Raw genomic sequence first — 23,052 nt, forward strand, 5'->3', positions numbered from 1 at the left:
TTAGGGCTTTAAATCTGTACAGAATCTGTTGAATTTCCAACTTTGAACTCTTAATTGCTCTGAAAGCTGGACTACAAATTTAGACTCCTCTTGCACAGCCCGAAGGTAAGTACATCCACCTAGCAAAGAAAAGCCGACTTTGGAGAGAAGGCCTCCATTCTTTACCTTCCTCATGCTGCTGAAAGGAAGTAACCTGTCTTTGTGCAGCACCTTTCTGATCTTGTCACATCAGTGACCCCAGTCTCTTGGGGCCACAGCACAGTGCTGATGAATTCCCCAACATAACACCCTCTCACCACTGAAATCTGCCCACATCTGACAGCCACTTCCCCTGGCTTCCCGCACTTGCTGCAGCCCAGGAACTCCACTACCAAAGAAAGCCACTGTCAAGCTGCCTAAGTTTGACACCAGGGATGTGTCACACACCACCAGCTGCAGTTTCACAGCATTAACTATTCTCTGCAGTAGGAAGTCCAGCTCAATTCCAATTGTGTGTTCAATAGCCTAGAAGGAAATACAAACTGTGCTTGATTCCTTACAAAACAGCTGCTCCAGCTGCTGAAATCAGCCAAGGAGACGGCTGCTGGAATTTCAAGTGCAATACGGGGACCATCCCAGGGCTCATGGATTTTGTGCAGAAATCGAGGCTGTTTCAAAAAGCCAGGTGAAAAGCATCTGAAAGACAAACCGCAAGTCCAAAGACAGGTACATCACGAGGCCAGCTTTATTCAGGTTTGGTTTGTTGTGCTGGCAGCAGTCACCTGACAGGAGCACAGTCCATGCCTGACACAGGCTTCCTTGTAGAAGTGTAAAAGAAATATAAAAAGAACTTCTGCACGGCCTCCCACCTGGAACCAAAGGAGAGAGGAAGGAGGTGAGACAGCTTTACCCAGAGCAGCCCTGGATGCTGCTGCAGCCACTCAAACCGCAGCCTGCCGGCACTGTGTGAGCACAGAGAAAGCCCCGCACAGTGCGGGGGCAGATCCCCCACCAGAAGCTGCTGGGTCAGAAACATGCCTTGAGCAGAGGAATGCGCACAGCGAACACGCTTCCTCAAACTGCGATGAACACCAGTTCTGACCGCAGTTAACAGAGGCGCACAGGACCCCTCTCCACTTAAATCAGCCAGTGGCTGCGTTGCAGCTCAGCGCTGGCAGAAGCGCAGCTGATGGAGGAAAAGCAGCGGCAGAGGTGTGTGCTGTGAGGCAGCTGCACTGCTTAAACCCCAGGGCTGCCCTGCGGAGGCTGGGATCAGGGCCCGGCCCTTTACATGCCCTAAATCTACCCCCGAAGAAATCTGGGTTTTGTACAGAGCAGCTGCCCTGGGGGCAGGTCTCCAGGCACCCCCTGCACGCAGACATCACGCACAGCACGAAGGTCTCGGGCAGCTTACAGCCGTCGGGGGGGCGCCGGGCGGCCTCACACGTAGATACCGACCCACAGCAGCAGGAACAGGACGCCGAAGCCCATGAAGAGCGAGGCCACCAGCGAGATCAGCAGCTCCTTGTAGATGTCCCGCGTGTACTTGGTGGAGGTCACCTCATAGCTGCCGGCCGGGGGGTTAAGGCGACAACGGGGGCACAGCGAGGCACCACCACCCCCGTCCCCGTCCCCGGTCCCGCAGGATACACGAAGAACCAGGCGGTGAAGAACATGCCGATGGCCAGCAGCACCACGGTGAGGTGCGGGAACACGGCCGGGTTCACCGGGCTGGTGTACCGGCTCATCGCCTCCAGCTCCTGCGGGGGCACGGCGACGGGCAGCGGGGCTGGCGGTTCCCGGGATCCCCGGTCCCCGTTCCCCGTCCCCGCTTCCCCTCCTCAGCTCCTGATTCCCAGCCCCGGTTCCCGTTCCCGGTTCCGCCGCAGGCCCCGTTCTACCTCCTCCCCGGCCCCGTTCCCGGTTCCCTTCCTCAGCCCCCGTTCCCGGCCCCGTTCCCCGTTCCCCGTTTTCCGGTCCCGGTCCCCTGTCCCCGGTCCCCAGTCCCGGTCCCCGGTCCCGCTTCCGCTCCCACCATGGCGCCCCAGGTCCCGGTCCCGGTCCCGTCCCGTCCCGACACGTCGCCCCGGCTCCCGCCGCTGCCCGCCCCCGTCGGAAGCGGAACCGCGAGCGGTGCGTGCTGGGACGGGGGGACGGAGCGGGCGGGAGCCGCGCCCCATTGGCTCCGCCGGCTCCCGGCGGGCGTCGCGGCTGAGCGCGGGAGCGGCGGCGGTGGGACGGGGCGGGTAATGGCGGCGGGGGGAGAACGGCGGGACCGGGACCGGGACCGGGACCGGGAATGGGTCCGGGAGCTGGACCCGGGGCCCGGGCCCGGGACCGGGGCCCGGGCCCGGGGCCGGGGCTGGGACCGGGACCGGGGCCGGGGCCGTGGCCGGGGCCGGGGGCTGGAACCGGGACCGGGACTGGGGGCTGTGACCGGGACCGGGGCCGGGGCCGGGACCGGGGCCGGGGCCGGGGCCGGGGGCTGGAACCGGAACCGGAACCGGAACCGGGACCGGGACCGGGGATGGGGACGGGGCTTGGAACTGGGGCTGCGGGGTGGGACCGGGAACGGGACCGGGAATGGGATCGGGGCCAGGGTCTGGAACCGGGACCGGTGCCGGGGTCTGCAGCCTGCGGGGCACGGATTCCTGGTGCTGGGGGGAGCCGTCCCCATCCCCTTGTCCCTGCCCGGTCCCCGCAGCCCCCTGCGGGCGCTGAGCGCAGCCCCTGTGCCCCGCAGGATGGGGATCCACGGCCTGGCCAAGCTGATCGCCGACGTGGCGCCCGGCGCCATCCGTGAGAACGACATCAAGGCGTACTTTGGGCGGAAGGTGGCCATCGACGCCTCCATGAGCATCTACCAGTTCCTGATCGCCGTGCGGCAGGGCGCCGAGGTGCTGCAGAACGAGGAGGGCGAGACCACCAGCCACCTGATGGGCATGTTCTACCGCACCATCCGCATGGTGGAGAACGGCATCAAGCCCGTGTACGTCTTCGACGGCAAGCCGCCGCAGCTGAAGTCGGGGGAGCTGGCCAAGAGGACCGAGCGGCGGGCTGAGGCCGAGAAGCACCTGCAGGAGGCCCAGCAGGCCGGAGAGGAGATCAACATTGAGAAGTTCAGCAAGAGGCTGGTCAAGGTGACCCAGCAGCACACCGACGAGTGCAAGAAGCTACTGATGCTGATGGGCATCCCCTACGTGGAGGCCCCGGGGGAGGCGGAAGCCAGCTGTGCCACCCTGGTGAAGGCAGGGAAGGTCTACGCGGCCGCCACGGAAGATATGGATTGCCTGACCTTCGGCAGTCCCGTGCTGATGCGGCATCTTACTGCCAGCGAAGCTAAGAAGCTGCCCATCCAGGAGTTCCACCTGAACCGTATCCTGCAGGACCTCGATCTGACCTGGGAGCAGTTTGTGGATCTATGCATCCTCCTGGGCTGCGACTACTGCGAGAGCATCCGCGGCATCGGACCCAAGCGGGCCGTTGAGCTCATCAGACAGCACAAAACCATTGAGGAGATCGTTCAGCACATAGACACCAAGAAGTACCCTCTGCCCGAGAACTGGTTGCACAAGGAGGCCCAGAAGCTCTTTCTAGAGCCAGACGTGGTCAACCCTGACGACATCGAGCTGAAGTGGATGGAGCCGAACGAAGAGCAGCTCGTCCAGTTCATGTGCGTGGAGAAACAGTTCAACGAGGAGCGCGTCCGCAACGGCGTCAAAAGGCTGAGCAAAAGCCGTCAGGGCAGCACGCAGGGCCGGCTGGACGACTTCTTCAAGGTGACGGGCTCCATCACGTCGGCCAAGCGCAAGGAGCCTGAGTCCAAGGGGTCGGCGAAGAAGAAAGCCAAGACCAACAATGCCGCAGCCAAGTTCAAAAAGGGGAAATAAGCAGACTCAAACCCCAGCTGTTAGTTTTTATGCTCAACTGGGAATTTTTGGCTAATAACAAACAGTCGTCTTTCTGTCCTGTGTGTCACTGCTTGGAAGGATGCTGTGCGGGTTGCTGTCATAGTCCTTCCAACAAGGCTAGGCTAGTGAAAGATGCGAGTGCTTCAGCAGCGGTAGTAAGGCATAAGGCTGGGGGGCAAAGAGGGCTGAGATCTGCAGCTGGGGGGAGCTGGCAGGGGCAAGAAGGTGGTGGGTGAGGAATGAGGGGGCTGCGTTCAGCAGTTCAGCTGTAGCCTCTGTCGGTTGGAGGCTTTCGACAGTGAGGCCTCAGGGATGGGAGGTGACACCCAACCACAAATCCCCTTCAGATTTAAGAGAGAAAAAGCTGAACACCTAGAGAGCGAATCAGGCACAGGTATTGGAGGAGAGGTTTCTCCCTGACACAGCTCATCTAAAAAGAGGTAAGGTGCAAGCGGCAGAGTCAGAAAATGGGGAGACATGAATGGAAGGCAAGGTGGAATTGGGAGGAGACTTGAAATAGTGACGTAAGCTTCTCCCTTTAGTGAGGACCTCAGGTACTGGCTTCCTTCTCTTACTGTAGTAATTTTTTTTGTTGTTTAAAAAAAAAAGGAAAAAAAAGCTGTATTGTGGATTCCAAAGCCCTAGCCTGCTCTTAATGCATAAACCGAGGACAAGCTGACCTGAAACTGCAGCTCTCCAACCCCAAATCTTCCCGCTAGGCTCAATTTTATGTTTAATAAGAAAAATGTCAATAAACCTAAAATGGAAACCTCCTCACCCTCTTGATTTCTTAACACATCCTTCCACATTGTACACACAGAGACATAGATCCCAGACTAAGGAGAAAAAACATGCCTTTTTTTTTAAATTTTGTTCTGTATTTTGCATAACCTTTTACTTGTCCAAGCAATGTGCTTTTTTATTTTTTTCTTTCCAGAATAAAATTTATATACAAATACATTTACCAAATTCTCTGGAGTGATAGCTTAAACCTTGTTGCTGAAGCTTGCACAGGTAAAGTAAAATCTCAGTTTTAAAGAGGAAACCCATTAATGACAATAGCTGACAAATCAAGCTCAGGCCTGAATACAGGAAATTCATGTTTTAATCCAGGTGTTAACAGTGACTTGAAAGATTTGTAGACAACACATCTGTGGGTCAGCTCTTTGCAGACTTATAAAACAAGAAGCCAGGCTTGTTTCGGAGGGGGATTCTATTAACATTGCTAAGATAACCCTGGTTTTTAAGCCTCTTCCAACACTCAGCAGGGAAATTAATCTGAAGCTTCAGGTGCTCCAAGTGCTCTTGCTACATACAGTGCTCAAAGCTAATGATACACCTAATAGCTGCCAAATAGCCACTGCTTGGGCTGGAAAGGCCTTGTTACTCGTGCTCTCTGGTGTGTTCAAAACCACAGTGTCTGGGGGTTTTGACAAAGGTTCCAGTGCCAATCGCCTTGGCTGTGGGCACTGCTGCGTCTTAAATCACGGGGAGGATTTCATGGTGAAGGGAACAAATGTAACCGCTGTCCGAAAATGAAGAAACTACAGAAAACAAAACAAACCCACACCTATTAGCAATTACAAATCTGGTCTCATTTGCTTGTCTAAATGTTAGGAACCTGGTCTGCGGTTGCAGATGGGATGCATCGTCTGATGCACATTTTCAGGGCAGAATGTGTTTCTCCTTTGCTGCCTGCAAAAGCAGCTCGGAGAGGTAGATCAGACTGTCGATTAGATTATAAGGAGCTTGGGCACCTACGTCACCGATCGGTGCCTTCAGGCAGGCACCCAGTAGTCGCTTTCATCTCGAGCAGACTTCCACTTCTCTAGGAGCCATCTTCCTAACACATGAATTGGGGAGCACACCTGCCCAACCTTGGCATCCCATTAAGCTTTTCCTGGCATACTCATATGCCTTCTTTCCCCCCCGTGGCTTTGCCAAAATGAAGGTTCCTCCCCTCACCTCATCTCACCCCATCCACACCAGCACTGAGCAAACAAAGGTTAATGAGCACTTTCCACATGGTTAGCCGGGGGAGACCAGACCTAAGTCCACGCTTACCCAAACTCTTACGAGAGTTTCTAATGATCCCCTTTGTGGTTGGCATGAAACTCTTTGCTGAGCTGCGACTTACTTTGGGGATTTTATCAATGAGGGCCAAAGGAGTAAATAAACCCTGCAGCTGTCCCCCTGCACAAGCCCTTGGGGATGCTGCATAACCCGCCCTGGTCAAAAGGCTGGTGCCTGGCAGGGCTGCCATGGCCGTTCTGCCTCACTTCTCAGCGGCGCGTCTGCAAACTTCCCTCCGCGTGTAACATCAGAATATTTCTAAGAATGGAGAAAAATGGATCGTGTTTCTTCTTTCTACCTTAGGACAACATGCACGTTTGGTGTGCAAATCGCAGAAACACGTTCGGATGCTGGGTAAGAGCGCGGTGTTATGCAGGGAAAGCAGGACTGTAGGCACACACTTCAAATCCAGTGTAGGGTTAAATCACACAGCATTCAAGTTTGTAAGATTACTGATACATAGCAAAAGCTTATTAGCAAAATATACCTAGACTCTACATTTTCCATACATCTGAAATTCTAATGACTAGGTGTTACCTGGAGGCTCCCTGTGTAGGTGTCACCATCTCATTGGGACAAAATCTCAGAGAAAACATTTGAAGAGTTGCTCTCCTGCCCTGAACACATAAAATGAATAGAGCAGACAGAGGGAAGCCAAGGGCAGGAGCATGCTGTGAAGGAGCCGTGTAGTCTGGGAGACCTGCACAGGTCTCAGCCCGTGAGGAATCGGCACAACTTTTGGTACTGGGGGATTTTTGGCCATCAGGATTTTTCTCTAAGCGGAATAAAACTGTGCAGCAGTGCCTGGAGCAACTCCCGATGGAATATTGATCATTGCTTGAGAAAGAGAGAACTTGGTCCCAGCATTAGGGTGGGGTGGATTTTCTATATGGTAAGGGTGTTCAGGTGCACTCAGGAAGATGTTCATTTAGTGGAAGGGAAAAGCAGCTGCAGCCAAAACCAAGAAATATCCTACCAGCTATCTGTGGTTGTTGGCAACTCACAAAGTGATTTGTAAACGGAGGACGGTATCTGCTGTGGAACTGTAAGTAGGACTCTAGCTGCATACGGGAAATGTGGGATGTGGTAATGGATCCCAAATTTGGTTTCCCTGGTGGGAACCACTACAACGCAGGTGTTTAAGTAACACATTCACTGATGCCTGGTGCATGAGCAGAACCACCAGGCATTGCCCCCTGCATCCTGCCACCCTTCGGGGCAATGTGCTGTAGAGAGAACAGCACGCTCGAGTTGGGTAGGTAATAATCATGCCTTTACTAAGGGAGAACAAGGGTCTTTGAAAACCGTGAGACAGCTGAGCGTTAGGGAGAGGTCTCAGTACTGCAGAGAAGCAGAAGGGGGGGAACGAGGGTGCTGAGACACAGAGGAGGTTTTCCTGATGCGGTGACACAGGTTTGCTTCCAGGAGCTTCTGATTTAGGGCCCCTCTTTCCTTGCTGTTCATCTCAAGTACCACCCACCTGCCTGCCTTCTGGGTCATCTCATTCCACTACCTTTTTCTTTTTCCCTACGTATCCCTACACAAAGTTTTCCACTGCAGTTTATCACAATCATGTTATTGTTAATTAACGGGAGAACAGCTTTTTATACCAGGAATCAGGCTTCCAGGCATAGGAAGGATTCCTGAAATCTGCTGTGCTCCACTGGAAAGAGTGAGTAATGGGGACTGGAGGGTCTTGATTAGAAAAATACCATGTGCGCAGTGTTTGTGGTTTGAAAAGTGAAGGCATCAATTTTCTTTCTGCTGTATGGAGCCTTCTAATACATGATTTATTTTTTGTTGTTGTTCCTCACCTCCTGGATTCCCATGGATACAACTAACAGATTTCTACTAAATACATATTACGTACAAGTCACATCTTAGTCCTGCAATGGTGAAGCCCAGACTGAAAATGCCCATCCTGAGTGCAGAAAAAACATGTAAATGCTAATTGAGCTGGAGCAGACACACGCGTTAAGTGTAACAAAGTCCCATTTCTCTGAATTCCCACACTGGCTGGGGGATGTTCCCCTCTCTCTGAAGTTAGGGAGAAGTTATTCTGTCCCACGTCTTCATGACCCCGGCACACTCAGCCTTCTCGTGGGGCAAAGCAGCACGTTCCCCTCTTCTGCTGCCACTTGTAAGAAAAGGAGGCAGCACATTTGTAAAGTTCTCACAAATATACCACAGCATCTCTAAATGCTTTTTCGAATCATGCATTACTGTCTTTTTTTCTGAAAATGAAAACTCATTTTTAAATTCAGCCTCATGACTAAAGAGGACAAAATGCAGCTTCTGAAGGGCTTCGGGTGAGTTGCTCTGCCCGTGGGGGCTTGCTGGGAACCTAACCAGAGTTAGCTGGTGCCTCGACTATCAAAGCTTTGTACATTTAGTGGGCAGTCAACATAAGGTACTTGCTGATAGCAGCATCATATGCAAGCCATGCCATTGCTTTTTTGTACTTCCCAGTTTTACCTCCTTCCAACAGGTACGCTACTCTGATACGTGGTGATATGGCTGAAGGCAATAGCACCGTGGTGACCCAGTTTATCCTCCTAGGACTGACAAGTGAGCCTGAGCTGCAGACTCCTCTCTTCATAGTCTTCTCAGTGATTTATCTCATCACCCTGATGGGCAATCTTGGGCTCATCACACTGATCACGACAACCCCCCAGCTGCACACTCCCATGTACTTCTTCCTCTGCAATTTGTCTGTTGTTGATCTTTGCTACTCCTCTGTCTTTTGTCCCAGGCTGCTTATTGTCTTCCTGGTTGAAAATAAAACCATTTCTTACTCTGCCTGCTTCACCCAGCATTTCTTTTTTCTTGTGTTCGTGACCACAGAGGTTTTCTTGCTGGCTGTGATGGCATACGACCGCTACGTAGCTATTTGCAACCCCCTGCTATATGCTGTTTCCATGCCCAAGAGAGTCTGCGTGCAGCTGGTGGCTGGGTCGTACCTGGGGGGGATTTTGAACTCCCTAACCCAAACGTGTTGCTTGCTGCCCTTGCCGTTCTGTGGGCCTAATGTCATCAACCATTACTTCTGTGACACCAACCCTCTGCTGAAACTCACCTGCGCTGACGACCACCTCAATGAGCTTTTGCTCGTAACCTTCAATGGGACCATTTCCATGTCCGTGCTCTTCGTCATCATCATCTCATATGCATACATCCTCGTCTCCATCCTGAGGATCAGGTCTGCCAGAGGCAGGCACAAAGCCTTCTCCACCTGTGCCTCCCACCTGCTGACCGTCGCCTTGTTCTACGTGCCCGCCGGACTCAGCCACATGCAGCCGGGCTCCAAGTACTCACTGCAAATGGAGAAAGTCACTGCAGTCTTCTACACCATGGTCGTCCCGATGCTGAACCCTATGATCTACAGCTTGAGGAACAAGGAGGTCAAGGATGTGCTCAGAAGAGCCACAGCAAAAATCATTTTTGCGAGCTGCCCACTGACCAAGTTGACCCCAATCAGCTGATGTAAAGGGAAAGCAGCAAGAGGTTTGTATCAGCTCTGCAGAGTAGTAAGGAGTCACATACTTGTAGAGAAACAGATGCAGCAAATTTTAACCCTGCTTTAAATTTTGCAGAGACTCCATGTTACCCAACATCCTGTCTCCAAAGGTCTCATAAGCATTTCCTTGTCACCTCTTGCTTTATTCACAAATTAGGTAATATCAGAGAAGGCGGTAAAAATAAGCTCAAAAGGATTCTCCCTTTTAGCCTTAGTTTCATAAGAAGTTGCAGTAATTCAAGCAGTGATCCCTCCAGGAGCAAGCTCAAGAACTGGAGGGCTTTGTGGAGGTATAACCAAAAAAAGCCTCACTTCTGCAAACTACAAGAAAATAATCTCATTTTCTTCCAGGAGGATGTGCCGTGGAAAGTGAGGAAAGGGAAAGGGAGCAGAGACACTGAAAGATCAGGCGATGAGGGCAGTAAGTCTACATGCTGTGCTCTGGTGTACTTATCAAGATGCTAAATAGTTGAGTGACTGTGATTTATTTTGATGGCCACAGGGATCATGACCTAAGCATAACCACTGCATTGGTTATAACAATAACCCAACTTTTTTATCTTTTTTATTTTATTTTATTTTTTCTCAGTTGTAAAAGTCTGCATTGTGGATGCATAACATAGTGTAAAGTAAAATCTGCCCGGAGCATCCAGCTTAGCAGGGGTCACTTCACAAGAGGCAAAACCAGAAAAAAAAAAAACAAAAATCTTTGTAAACCCTTTCACAAAAGCTTCTGTTACTCTCAGCTTGGGCACTAGATGGTCTTGCCCAGCATGAGGAGCAGTTCATGCATTTTGCTGTTTGGTGCTCTCACTAAAACAAGGGCATTGAGTTGCTGGGATGTGTTCAGAGAAGAGCAATGAAGCTGGTGTAGGGACAAGAAAACCAGAGTTATGAGGGGTGGCTGAGGGAGCTGGGGCTGTTTAGTCTGGAGAAAAGGAGGCTGAGGGGAGACCTCTTCGCTCTCTGCACCTCCGTGGAAGGTCACAGTGAGGAGGGTGTCAGTCTCTTATCTCAGGTGACAAGTGATAGGATGCGAGGAAGCAGCCTCAAGTTGTGCCAGGGGAGGTTTAGGTTGGATGTCAGGAAGAATTTAGTCATGGAAAGGGTGGTTGGGCATTGGAACAGGCTGCCTGGGGGGGTGGTGGAGTCCCCATCCCTGGAGGTAGTGAAGAGACGTGTGGATGTGTGGCTGAAGGTGGATGTCTCAGGTGGGGGCAATGACCGTGGCTGCCCTCTCTGATGTCCCAGTGAGAGAGGAACTGTTTTTTTCCCACCCAGTACCCTAAACAGGTCTAGCACTGCACTTCATCTGCTCTGACGTGTTCCTCTGCATCAAGGGTGGAAGGACAGAGCAGAAAGGAGCACCGAGCTCCTCTGCCATGTGTGACAGTTCTCGCCCCACTATCCTGAGTCACCCCGAATGAAGCACTTCAGCAGCCCCCGTCTGTCTCGGGGGGGCACTGCCCAAATGCCTCTGCTTTTCATACAAACTCCATCGCAAGGTTTGTTTAAAAGCTCTGTAGTGGCTTTAACTGGTTGCCATTTCATTCATTCATTCATTCTTTGTTATGACTCTTTTAGAAAAAAAATAACACCACCAACAGCATAGTTTACAAAGATGCTTATTTAAATAAGACAGTATTTATTCACTTTAGCATTTATACAAGCAACAATGGCTGTACACATTCTTCCAGAAATTGTATAGTTCATTGAACATATAGGGCATGTGTTGATTAAACGTTAAAAAATCTTTCTGTCTACTGTTCTCTCTAGAGCACCTTTCACCCCAGTCATGCTGCACCCTGCAGAAGAGCCATAATTCTGTCAGGTGTTGTTCAGTGATTGCCACACGAAGAATTTGAGCCTCTCATTGTCCAAAAAGAAAAGATAAGTAGATGTAAAAAACAACAAAAAAACCCACAAACAAACAAAAAAAACCCATACTGCAAGAAGATCTTTGTGAAGATTTTGATTGGGACATGCTTCTGGCAACGTGCTAATTAATCTATGTGTGCCCATGACAAGTTGTTTGTACTGATACAAGTCCCCTGAGCCAATGCCATGGCTTTGTGGTTTCTGATGTTTCTTCTATACAGCAGGGAAAATCTGCACTTCAGTCCACATCTGTACCTTGACCTGGATGCCCACAGTCTCAGGATGTACCTGGCAGCTTTCCATGGGGAGGCTCCTCAGGGCATGGGCATGAGCAAAGACCTGTGCTGTGGTCACTGGGGCAGCTCCCAGGGAGGGAAAGACCTGAGTCCTTCCTGCAAAATGCAATTTGTTAACTAGGCGCTGCCCAAGCAGAAAACTCCTACAGAAATTCAGAGCCTGGAGCAAGCTGCAGGTCTCCAAACATCACTGCACTGACTCAAACACAGCCTCAGCTCTTCCAGCTCATTTGCACATCTGCAGTTTGGGCATAAAAAAACTTACTAATCTGGAAAAGAAAACATCAGTAAGTCTTTACTTCCAATTTGAGCATCCCTTTAGCTGGCCACATTTTCATTTAACATGGCCTATACACAAAACCTCATGGTACCATATTGTTTTTGCTGGGAAAGCACTGACAATTATTCTGATGGACTATCGAAGGCTCATGCCATGATTAAAATGAATTGTGATTGTTTGAATTGGATGACTCGCTGTGTTGGTACTCTGTACCTGTTATTGCTGTGTGATCTCCCTGTCTGTAAGCTCAACAATAATGACGGCTAATGACTATTCCTTCATTACCACCGAAGAGTTGCAGAGCTCCCAATGCAGCTTCAAAGTCAGGGCACATGTGGGAACAGACTTCGGCCCCACAGCCTCCTCAGAGCCCCCTTCACCTCCCTGTTCCTCAGGCTGTAGACCAGGGGGTTGAGCAAGGGGGTCACTGCAGTGTAGAAGATGGAAACCAGCTTCTCTTCATCCTGAGGTCTGGCTTTGCTGGGCAGCATGTAGGTGACCAGCCCCGGCACGTAGAAGATGGTGACGGCGGCCAGATGGGAGGTGCAGGTGGAGAACACCTTCAGCCGCCTCCCTGCAGAAGGCATCCTCAGGACTGTGTACAGGATGCAGGCGTAGGATGTCAGGATCACCACGATGGAGCCCACGATGTTGAACTCAGCACTGCATACCTGCAGGATGTGGTTGGGGCGGGTGCTGGAGCAGGAGAGGTGCAGGAGAGCGGGCAGCTCACAGAAGAAGTGGTTGATGCTCCTCGCCTGGCAGAAAGCCAACCTCCCCGCCAGCACCGTGTGTACCAGCGAGGTGATGAAGCCTGTGGCGTACACCAGCATGGTCATCTTGTAGCAATGTGTCCGGGACATGAGGGCGGCGTAGCGCAGTGGCTGGCACACAGCCGCATACCGGTCATAAGCCATCATCCCCAGGAGAAAGCACTCGCAGATGACGAGCATGAGGAAAACATGCATCTGGGCAAAGCAGCCCACAAAAGAGATGTTGCTTGTCTCAAACAGGAAGATCTCCAGGGCTTTGGGGATGACAGCAGAGGAAAGGCAGAGGTCCATGAAGGACAAGTGGGTCAGGAAGAAATACATGGGCTTGTACAGCTGGGGGTCAGTGTTGATCAGCAGCATCAGCAGCAGGTTCCCCATCACCAATAATGCATACAATGACAAGAAAATAATGAACATGGGCGTTTGTAGCTCTGGAACATCAGAGAATCCCAAGAGGATGAAGCCGGACAAAGCTGTGAAGTTTTCACCGTCCATATTTTTATCAAGTTATGGTGAAATTGCATAGAAATAAAATGAATCAGTGAAATAAAGCTCCGAGAGAGAAATACTGTGGAAGAATCACAGCTTCACCCATATAGTAAATGCAATAGAAAGTGGTATAATTTTTAGAAAATTACAAGGTGACTCTGTCTTTAGCCAAAACTTCCAAGTCAAACAAGTGAAGGCTATAATCACACAGGTATTAAAAGCAAATAAATAATGCTGTGATTTATACAGCATATACTAAGGAGCCATTAAGATTATTCAAATGTAAGAAATCAAAGTCAAATAAACACATTCCAAAATGTGTAAAAGAGAGAAGCTAGGAATCCCCACTACTGCTTTCTGGAAATTTTAAGGATTTTTCTCTCATCTTTTTCTTTTTTTTTTTTTTTTTTCCTCAGACAGAATCAGTGTTCTTCTATAGCATCACCAGTTGGGGCACAGCCTTTTCATTTTGACACAAAGCTGTGCACTTGCAACTGGTATTTCTTTCTTTCTTTCTTTCTTTTTTTTTTTTTTCTTTTAATTTGTCTGTTTTTGAAGAAAAATCCCTGCCAGTGCTAGGTAGGGGGAACAGCAGAGGTGTTGGCTCTGGCACAGCTTTGCTGAGCTTGCAGCAAGCTTTCTATGACCAACTCAAGCATCCACCTACTAAAAAATGGTCTTAAAATAAATATATAAGCCAAAATTCAGAAGTTGCAGCTAGCTGTTACCTGGATATTTCCATCTCCCATGTCCAGTCACTCTGCGAATAGAAGATCTGCCTACAGATGTCTACACCTCAACTAGCCATCTAAAATGTTTCTGGATCAGTTTTAGGTGGGATCAGGAGCATGTTCTTTGAGCATATTTCCTGGTCACTCATTTTATTCTACTGAACTAAGATCTTCTAGGACAAAACAGGCTAGAAATGTAGATGTAGCCTCCATTTGTTGTCAACAGAAATAAGCATGCTTTTGAGGACACAAATCATCCAGTTTCATCAAGGGAATTAAATTGATGGCGACCTCAACGTGCACAATCCCATCCCAAAGAAATCATCTGTTACGACCACCTCCTGCATGAGCCCCCAGCCCTGGAGCAAAGCAGACCTTACTTAACCTGCTTCAAAGTTCAGAATATTCTAGATGTTAAAGACCTTGCCGACATGGATGAAGCGCCTTCGGAGCACGAGCACACACTACAGGACTTCATGGAGCAGAAGGTTTTTTTTCTGAATTTTCTTCCCGGCAGAAATGTGTGACAACAGCTGCTGGTCAGCCATATAAACAGAAACACTAAATAAGGCTGTCTTTCTTTCTTTTTGCTTATTTGTTTTGGTCTTTTTTGATTAGGCTTGCTACTTGATCACTGGAAAGCAAAACGATTATAAAATCTACAAGGTATAAACAAAATTACCCCCAAAGTCCTCTATTATCTACCCTCCTTTCTCAGCTGTACATCCCTGTGCTCACTTGTTCCGGATTCTTTTCCCTTTACTCTCTTTGAAGGTTGGACTTGATGATCTTGAACGTCTTTTCCAACACAGATGATTCTACTCATGCCTCCAGCTCTTTCCTGAAGTGTGAGAAGACAAAGAAAATGAAGCTACAGATGGCCTAGGGCTGAAAATCTGTGCTGGAGCTTATTTCATTCCCAAGTTGCCACTAAGGGGCTTCCACTGTTCTGTCTTTACAACAGAGCAGTTCTTACCCTTTTCCTAAGAAAAGAGATCAAGTCGGTCCAGCAGCATCTTCAAAGCAGGCTCTGATCTGTGTCACCAAAGCCACAGCATGAAAGCTGTAGAGTCCATCTCTTTCAGTAGAGATGTACGTGAGAGATGCAAATATATCTTTTTATGCAAGTGTCTGCAAATAATTATTTTTCTGAGCCTTATATAAGCATGGTTATAAGGCAGATGTATGTGTGTTTGCAAGGGAGATGTCATTTGCTGACCTTTGGGACTTGCTCCCTGAGCAATGCCAAATCTGAAGCCTGGGAGAGAAGGGATGCACTGTAGTTAATATTATTTTCAATATTGGACTGAACCAGGGCTTGGAAAATTAGTTTGAAATGTTTTCAAATTTAGCTGTTTATAAGTAAATTGTCATATTGAGAAACAATGAAGACGCATGTGATCTGAAATCTATTTGTTAAGAGAGTTTTCATATTAATGTGCTTGTGCTTGAGATCTGTTCATAACCATACAACTCTCAGTAATAAGCAAACAGAAATATTTTTTTTTTGGTTATTTCCTCAAACTTCAAGTGGAGGCATCCCAGGGGCTGTGTTTGGTCCTTCAGCTCATGAGTCAAACACATATCGGGGTGCCTCTCCATCGTCATAAACATCCCAATGCTCAAGCATCAAGCAGAAGGCATCAGTGGGGTCTGGACATGTATCCCATCAGTCCGAGGCACTCATCTCCCAACAAAATGCTCAGATTTCTCCCTGAACCTAAACTGCCTGTGCACGAGAAGGTGCTGAGAAGTATTTGTGCACGTGTTGAATGGTTAATAATAGTTCTGTCATACAGAGCATTGCAATTTCAAAAGTGCTCCTGCGCGGTATGAAGATGAAAGCTGGATCTCACATCTCATCCCATTTAGTACCCAAACGGTCACTGAAATGACTTCATCTGACCAAACATGGGTACGGAATCCAGTCCCCTGAATATGTGTTATTTAAGGGGACTATGGGCATTTGGGAGTTTGGGGTCTGCTGGATGGGTAGCAGGTCAGAAACATAACTCAGACTTAGAGCTTCTGGGAAGAGGAGCCAGAATACTGTGGGGCATCTAAAACAACACTCGAGCACTGTGTTTAGTCAACTGGCTTCCCTCCCAGGTGGTGTGCTTTGAATTTAGCCATTAGAGAATTAACCTTTTTACCAACACTGGAAGGAACCACTCTTTTCTCTCCAAAAAGGAGGCTGGGAGAGACCCAGCATGCATGTGGTGCAAAGGAGCAGGACTCTTGAGAAAAACTGGTGGAGCATCATATGGAAAACGTAGATAAAATGGCTTACATGTTCATTTAAATACCTTCTATATTATTTGTCTAAACACATTTCTTCATGCCAGGTCAGCAGCAACCATTACAGTCAAGCCTGAATTATTGTTTGGTACCTTCCTGCATTAACTTGGTTGCAGCAAAAGACAAAATCTGAACTGTCCCTTCAGGAGGCCAACGTGTCCACTGACTGCCAGGAAAGCCTAAGCTGGCTCTGCTCTGAATGGTTAATGCTCCAAGGCAGAAAACTCAGAAAACATGAGTCAGATAGGAAAAGACTGGAAGACAATCCCGGGGCAGCTTGCTTTTTATTTATCCCCAGATATCACAAACTTTTGCTGTAGAACCATTTTATAAGCAACAGGGAAAGCTGGTTGCTGATCTAACGTTGCATTGAAGGTTGCTGAAAACAAACCTAACAGAGCATTTGCTGCATGAATTGCTGGAGCGTTGACACAGAGAGCCCTCTCAGCAGATATATTTCCATACACTTCGGTGGTGACCGCATGGCATGCTCTTTCTTTGCTCAAAAGCATCATTTTGCACAGCTGCTTTGAAGATGCAGCAGAATTAGCTCAGACTTCCTATGTTTACTCTAATAAAGTATGAGTGAGGATGTTCCTGAAAGCTTCTGCTGGATGAAGAGACGTTATAAAACAGCACAAATATTAAATGATAATTTTGTACCAGACACCTAGAAAATACAGAAGAAGTGGCAGACAGAAGAGAACACCAAACTGTGTAAAGATGGGGAAGCAAGATGGAGAAACATGTAGATGGTTTTAATGTGCTTTTTTTTTTTTTCTTTTTCTTTTTTGTCAATTTGTTTTTCTGCTGGAAGGCACCAGACTGTCAGTTCTGGCAATGTACCAGAACTGGGTAGAAAAAAATTTCCACTCTCTTTTTTCTTTAATTTGCTTTGTCCACACTCAATACTAGGCTAAAAACCAAGGCTCATGAATATAGGAAAAGCAATGTGAATCGGGGAAAAAATAACCTGCAGTTGAAGTTGGGGAAACAAAACAAACCAAAACAAGACCAGGCTTCAAAGATTATTTCAAACAAAAAACACTGTCACAGCATTATTTCATGTGACCTAAATTCATGGTCTCAAGCCAACTGCTGGAAAATTCAGTTAACAGCCTCGTATTTCCAGGAAATTCATCAGCCATTAATGGAAGACATGAGCGAGCAGACATGGACCAATTTGATGTCAACAGCAGCAAGGTGCGGGACAAAGACAGGGCCTATGTCCTACCTTTGGCTCTCTGAAGCATGAAATTAAGTTGGTTATTATTTTTGTTAATAGCCAAATAATAAATTGCTGCTGGAAGGTGTGTAATTGGAAGTAATATTGAAGCCTCCCTAGCCCTCTCATTTCAGCTGGCCCTGATGGGACCTCTGATGGGCAGCAAGGAGAGCAATCTACCTTGAGCTTTCCTGACGGCGTTCTTCATTTCTGTATTTCTCAGGCTGTATATCAGAGGGTTCAGCATGGGGACTACAACTGCATACAGCACAGAGACCACCTTGTCATGGTCCAAGGTGGCTGTGGAGCTGGGGCGCAGGTACATGAAGAGGGAGCTGCCGTAGTACAAAGTGACGGAGACCAAGTGAGAGGCACAGGTGGAGAAGGCTCTGTGCCGCCCGGCTACGGAGCGGATCTGCAGGACCACGGACAGGACCAGCCAGTAGGAGACCAGGATGAAGACCGTGGTGCTTAGCACGTTGAAGCCCACCACAGCAGAAACCACCGCCCTGCTGACATGGGCATCAGAGCAGGAGAGGGCTAGTAGCGGCGGGCCATCACAGAAGAAGTGGTTGATTCTCCTGGAATGGCAGAACGGGAGATGGAATATGGAAACCGTGTGGATGGCCGAGCTGAGCACTCCGGCCAGGTAGGCACCTGCCAATATCCCAATGCAGAGCCGACGGGACATGACCACAGGGTACAGCAGCGGGTTGCAAATCGCCACGTAGCGGTCGTAAGCCATGGCAGCCAGCACATAGCACTCAGCAGTGGCACAGGTGGCAAAGGAGAAGAGTTGACCGGCACACCTCATGAAGGAGATGGCCTTCCTCTTCACCAAAAAGTTCAGCAAGGCCTGAGGGATGATGGTGGAGGAGTAGCAGGCATCCAGGAGAGACAAGTGGCTGAGGAAGAAGTACATGGGTGTGTGCAGGCAAGAATCAATTCTGATTAATGTGATCACCCCCAGATTTCCCACTAGGCTGACCACGTAGATGGCAAGGAATAAGACAAAGCATATCACCTGCAGGTCTTCTTGGCTCGTAAAGCCCAGGAGAAAGAATTCAGGTGCAGATGTAGAATTATCTTCAACCATACTGAGTATACAAGCAGTGTACCCACAATACATCTTTCAAATGACAATGCTTAATAGGCCCAAGTCTGTCAACAATGTTGAATATTAATTCTTTTCTACCAGCCACAAAGCTTTAAGTCAGTATAAATCTCTGAGGGATTTATAGAAAGCCTCAAGTTCCCAAGAACAGTCTTCTGTACAGTGATAGATGAATACACATGCCCACCAGAAAAAAGGTGAGTGATTCTGGCCTCCATTTTGCAAAAAATCAGACCAGTGACAGTGGTGGTTTCTTCAGGAACTTCAAACTTCAGCATTACACTTTGGGTACCTCTTTGAAGGAACCCACATTTCGAATGCAATTGGAAACCACACTGTAAGGACATCTCCATAAGGGTATGTTGCACAGTCATCCACACTGTAAAGACATCAGCAGCAGAAGAGGCAGATAGAGACAATAAAAAAAATGTGAGATATTGCACCAAAATGGAGTCTCACAGTCCTGCCACTTAAGCTCATAAACTCCCTCAGAAGAGTCCTAGGAGAAGACTGTCCAGTTCCTTGTGGCTTTGCAGTGGTTCACCCTTTGAGCTCCCCGTACAGACTTAACTGCAGGCGACAGAAATTTGGAAGCCTTTGGAAGAGTAACTAGTGAATTCTTCTCTAAAAGAAAGTGATGAAACGCAGTCATTGGCTAGGTACAAAGACAGGCAGCTCCTTAACCAAGGCACCTCCTGGATGGGACCTTCTGGAGCGGCTTCACCTCATCAAACGATGGAGCTGCTGGAGACGTTGTGGTGCAGCTCATGGCCTGGGCCCTACTGCTGGCCTGCAGTTTGCTCAAAAGCACCAGGGAAATGGATTTAATTGTTGGACAAATTTGTACAGCTTCACATAACCAAAGAAAAGGAGAAAGTGAAAGTAACAAGTTAGCATGTAACAAAGCATGCATGCCACATCCACCATCTGGCTATATTGGTTCAGACCTGTCATACTCAGATCACGCTCACATCAAGATCGCAGTTTAAGCATCATTTCTGCTTAAATACATCTAATTTAAAGCATGCTGTGTGCTTAAATGTGGTCGTATCTGCCCTGTCTTTTCTGACAAGGACAGGAACACCTCTCCAGCCAGCATCAGAGCCTGGGTGGGTGCTCCATGTCCAGTGTGAGCACACCTGTGAATTCAGGCAGCAGATCTCCCAGGAAGACTGCGTCTGGGTGAAAGCACTGGAAAATGCGACCTCTCCCAGCATAACTTGTCCTCGTGTAAGGTGGAGCAGTAATAGGAGCCGGGACTTGTCTTGCTGGGTTTTTGTTTTGGACTTGATGCTGAAACCAGAGGTAAAAGATAAATTCAGTCTCTCTCTCTGCTCACTAGACAGAAAGCTGCAGCTCCTAAAATGACACTCTGCAATGGATGGAATAAAAAAACATTGATTTTTTTTCCTGGATAACATTAATCATCACTTGATAGCATTACACCAGAGAGCAGAGAGAGAGTGCATCTCATCTGTAACCTGACAAGCGGACCCACGCTTAGAAGCCATCATGATCTTATGACACTTTGCTCAGGGGGGAGGTTCCGCTCCAGAGCCAGACACCTAATTTCAGATGTCCTGTGAGCAATGTGTCTGGCCTCACGTTATTATTAATGGAGATTTAGAGACACTTTTTCCACCGCCTGAGGGGAAGCAGCATCTCTGAGACCCCTGCAAGGAGCCAGGGGACGGGCTGCAGCTAATGAAAACGGAGCTGCCGGGGCCCAGGGCTGGACCTACCCTGGAGGCAGCATCCAGATGCTGAGATGGGGACACCGGGAGGATTGGCCCAAGCTGCACAATTAACCAGGGGCACAGGCTTCATCTCAGAATGGGAAGCTGAAGCTCCCTGTCAGGAATCACATCTCCCTGCTTCTTGAAGACATTGACCAGAATGGAGATAAATTAAACTAAAACCCATACCTTCCTGCCTCGGGTCCTACACTGCTCATGCTGACAGCCAGTAGTTCAATATTCTGCTAACTAGCTGCCAGCAAAAGCACAAATATTCTTGTTTTTCCTCATGGGAAAAGGACCTGCATTTACACCACCTGCTCAAATTCAATAAGATCTTGCATTTCTTAGGCAAACCATTGCAAGACCATTCAATAAGCCACTCTTTGACTCACTGAGCAGCTTGTCATTAGTTTTTTCCAGCACTTCAACCACAAAGGTATAGACACGAGACCCTGGCTGCAGAGCAATGCCTTGCAGAACAGTCTGCAATGTGTTGTCCTGCTTAGGTAGCCATTCATCCGCTCTCACTGTGAATGATATTCTCAAAATCTTGGTATGGGAACATGCCTAAAATATAGACCTAAAATGTCCTGCTGTTATTTTAGGAGTCCTAGAGTCCAAATTATCTAAAAGTACAGAAAAGACTCATTAGTAAGAGATTTCAAATTGCACAAGTGCTCCTTGTGTTCGCATGTCCAGCACCCTTCTGGTCTCTGAGGGCGGCTGTCCTTGCTGTCCTCAAGCAGAGGACAGTTGTTGCACTTCCAGCTGCTCCCTGCTCATCCTGGAGAGGTGCACAGCATCAACCTGTGCTTCCAGGGCTCATCGGCTTGAAGTATTCACCAAGCTGGGGGGGGTAATGGGGGGAATAACAGTGCAAGCAACGGGGAATTGTCCCATCGAGCTAAACTCAGCCTCTGGAGAGCCCAGGCATGTCCTGAGACTCAGCAGGGCAAGCTACAGCCAAAGGTCTTTTAGCATTGATGCCAACAGAAGGTTTTATTTCAACAACATCAGCTCAAAAACGTTGTCTTTAATAGTTTCATACCAGAGATGGTTTCTTGTAGTTCCCCACACTATGCATGTGATGTCTATATTCAGAAGCCCTTATTCCACACATACACACATCATGGCTCTTCTTGAACTCATTCAACCCCCAGTCCAGACTACAAGAGATGAGAAATCCAGCACTTACTTTTTTAAGTTTACGCTTATAATGAGAAAAGCCTTACTTTCCATTTGATGCACCTGCCTTTATTTTTCAGCCAGAAACTCTTTCTGCTCTTTGTTCAGGAAGCTGAGGTGTGGCCCTGCAGGCTGCAGCTCATCCTAGAGGAAGATGTAAGTCAGCTCTTCATCTGCTCCAGAAAAAACAAATGGGAGCTGGGGGACTCCAGTGCTATCCCCCTAACCAAAATTTAACCATGAAGGGTCACTCTTCCCAGGGAATGTCAACAGAATGAATCCAAAATGTTTACGCGGGAGCCAGGCAGCCACACAAGCAGCCTAACCCATTTAATTTAGCATCTGAGTGCACTGAGAAGACCTGCTCACCCAGGATTATTTTTTTATAAAAAAAAAATATATATATATATATATATAAAAAAAAAAGATTCAGTCTGGATTCAATCTGGATTTCATCTAACCTGAGGCCTCACTCAAGAATTGCCTTTTATTTAAAAAAAAAAAAAAAAAAAAAGCTTAAAACCTCATTTCAGCAGTAAAGTTTCCCTCTCTCCCAGTGCTGTGATGGGTCACCAGCTGTGGAGGCAACACAAGGGCCCTGTTTTACTTACATGCTGTTTCTCTGTCCTTCTGCTCAACGCCAAGCCTCTCAGTTACCCAAGGCTTAATAGGACCAAAAAAAAAAAAAAAAGTTTTCAGCTAACAGAAGGAGGAGTAGATATTTCCAACAGTGCCCAATAGATGGTGACGACGTACAAGAAATGCTGATCAGTACTTTCCTAGCCAATAATTTAGCATTTCCCGCCTGCAGCGCTCCCTTTTAATACCTGAACGAGACTGCTTTGGTCATTGTGTGTCTCTAGGGGCTGACAGCACAACACTTACAGAAGCAATAAGTCATATATGTGCACACAGGCATGGATTTTATTCAGTGGCAGGTGAAATGCAGCATTTGAGAAGGAAAGGCACGTCCAAGGAACAACATTTTGTCTGTGGTGTACTTGTACAAGCCCGCCGTGTTGCCTTGCCAGCAGCAATGAGAGTCAGCTTTGGGGTGGTGACTTCAGTGTTAAAAATAATTGTTCAAGTTTTAGGTGCTGACCAAGGTCACATCACTGTGTGGGTTATGTTCCACTGGTTGATGTGTTTGGGAGAGGATTTTTCCTCAAATGATGGTAGAACTCACACCAAGTTAAAGAGTCCTCATCCAGGAGGAGCCCCGGCCGTCTCCTCAGATGACCCTCTGAGTGCCCTCCAGAGACCTTTGTGGGGACACCCATTACTTTGAACTGAGGAAGTGCTAGAGGAATGTAGAAAAGTTTTTTGGGGTGGGGAAAAAATAATTGTGGCAAACCCACCAGGGGAACGGTAGCATTTCACAGCACCCACAGCAGTTTCTAGGTAAAATGGTGAAAGGTGGGAGCTGTAATTTGTGGCAGGAGTTGCTTCTTGTGTAAGAAATACATACTTTGTTATTTTTATTATTTTTTATTATTACCCTCCTCTTTTTTCTTCCGCCCCCCCCCTCCCCCCTTTTTTAAAGTCCTTTTCCCCACTGCCTCAT

The 23,052-nt window shown here is 48.3% G+C and overlaps 5 protein-coding genes across 6 annotated transcripts; 2 read left to right on the forward strand and 3 right to left on the reverse strand.

Annotated features, from left to right (window-relative positions):
* Positions 1 to 706: 706 nt before the first annotated feature.
* Positions 707 to 2,145, reverse strand: TMEM258 (transmembrane protein 258). The gene is made up of 4 exons (XM_040560299.1): positions 2,015 to 2,145; positions 1,630 to 1,739; positions 1,394 to 1,546; positions 707 to 848 (listed from the first exon to the last, which is right to left on the reverse strand). Exons 1-3 carry the CDS (start codon positions 2,015 to 2,017, stop codon positions 1,420 to 1,422), a joined length of 240 nt encoding a protein of 79 aa, XP_040416233.1. The 5' UTR covers positions 2,018 to 2,145; the 3' UTR covers positions 707 to 848; positions 1,394 to 1,419.
* On the forward strand, positions 2,120 to 4,484 carry FEN1 (flap structure-specific endonuclease 1). The gene is made up of 2 exons (XM_040560251.1): positions 2,120 to 2,225; positions 2,723 to 4,484. The coding sequence occupies exon 2, from the start codon at positions 2,724 to 2,726 to the stop codon at positions 3,867 to 3,869; it is 1,146 nt and encodes a 381-aa protein (XP_040416185.1). The 5' UTR covers positions 2,120 to 2,225; position 2,723; the 3' UTR covers positions 3,870 to 4,484.
* A 3,075-nt stretch (positions 4,485 to 7,559) lies between these two features.
* LOC121071692 (olfactory receptor 1052-like) lies at positions 7,560 to 10,815 on the forward strand. Of its 2 annotated transcripts, XM_040560252.1 has the most exons (2): positions 7,560 to 9,385; positions 10,478 to 10,815. In XM_040560252.1, the coding sequence occupies exons 1-2, from the start codon at positions 8,477 to 8,479 to the stop codon at positions 10,721 to 10,723; spliced, it is 1,155 nt and encodes a 384-aa protein (XP_040416186.1). In that variant the 5' UTR covers positions 7,560 to 8,476; the 3' UTR covers positions 10,724 to 10,815. The 2 variants fall into 2 exon arrangements, with proteins under 2 accessions (XP_040416186.1, XP_040416188.1); XM_040560254.1 differs by lacking the exon at positions 10,478 to 10,815 and having other exon boundaries at positions 7,560 to 9,593.
* Positions 10,816 to 12,257: 1,442 nt separating this feature from the next.
* Positions 12,258 to 13,202, reverse strand: LOC121070601 (olfactory receptor 8I2-like). Its single transcript, XM_040557985.1, has one exon. It carries the CDS (start codon positions 13,200 to 13,202, stop codon positions 12,258 to 12,260), a length of 945 nt encoding a protein of 314 aa, XP_040413919.1.
* A 1,633-nt stretch (positions 13,203 to 14,835) lies between these two features.
* LOC121070602 (olfactory receptor 1020-like) lies at positions 14,836 to 18,546 on the reverse strand. The gene is made up of 3 exons (XM_040557986.1): positions 17,643 to 18,546; positions 17,460 to 17,542; positions 14,836 to 14,910 (listed from the first exon to the last, which is right to left on the reverse strand). The coding sequence occupies exons 1-3, from the start codon at positions 18,544 to 18,546 to the stop codon at positions 14,836 to 14,838; spliced, it is 1,062 nt and encodes a 353-aa protein (XP_040413920.1).
* Between the last annotated feature and the right edge of the window lie 4,506 nt (positions 18,547 to 23,052).

This window comes from Cygnus olor, chromosome 5 (genome assembly GCF_009769625.2).
Source record: "Cygnus olor isolate bCygOlo1 chromosome 5, bCygOlo1.pri.v2, whole genome shotgun sequence".
Classification (NCBI taxonomy): Eukaryota; Metazoa; Chordata; class Aves; order Anseriformes; family Anatidae; genus Cygnus; species Cygnus olor.

Coding starts and splice junctions, on each gene's coding strand:
- TMEM258 (XM_040560299.1), bottom strand. Junction 1,547..1,629: donor TTCACCGCCTGGTTCTTCGT/GTATCCTGCGGG, acceptor CCCGGCCGGCAG/CTATGAGGTGACCTCCACCA.
- LOC121070601 (XM_040557985.1), bottom strand. CDS start 13,202: ATGGACGGTGAAAACTTCACAGCTTTGTCCGGCTTCATCCTCTTGGGA.
- LOC121070602 (XM_040557986.1), bottom strand. CDS start 18,546: ATGGTTGAAGATAATTCTACATCTGCACCTGAATTCTTTCTCCTGGGC. Junction 17,543..17,642: donor AGAAATGAAGAACGCCGTCA/GGAAAGCTCAAG, acceptor ATTACTTCCAAT/TACACACCTTCCAGCAGCAA. Junction 14,911..17,459: donor CATGCTTCAGAGAGCCAAAG/GTAGGACATAGG, acceptor CTCTTTTCTTAG/GAAAAGGGTAAGAACTGCTC.
- FEN1 (XM_040560251.1), top strand. CDS start 2,724: ATGGGGATCCACGGCCTGGCCAAGCTGATCGCCGACGTGGCGCCCGGC.
- LOC121071692 (XM_040560252.1), top strand. CDS start 8,477: ATGGCTGAAGGCAATAGCACCGTGGTGACCCAGTTTATCCTCCTAGGA. Junction 9,386..10,477: donor TCAAGGATGTGCTCAGAAGA/GCCACAGCAAAA, acceptor CACAGTGAGGAG/GGTGTCAGTCTCTTATCTCA.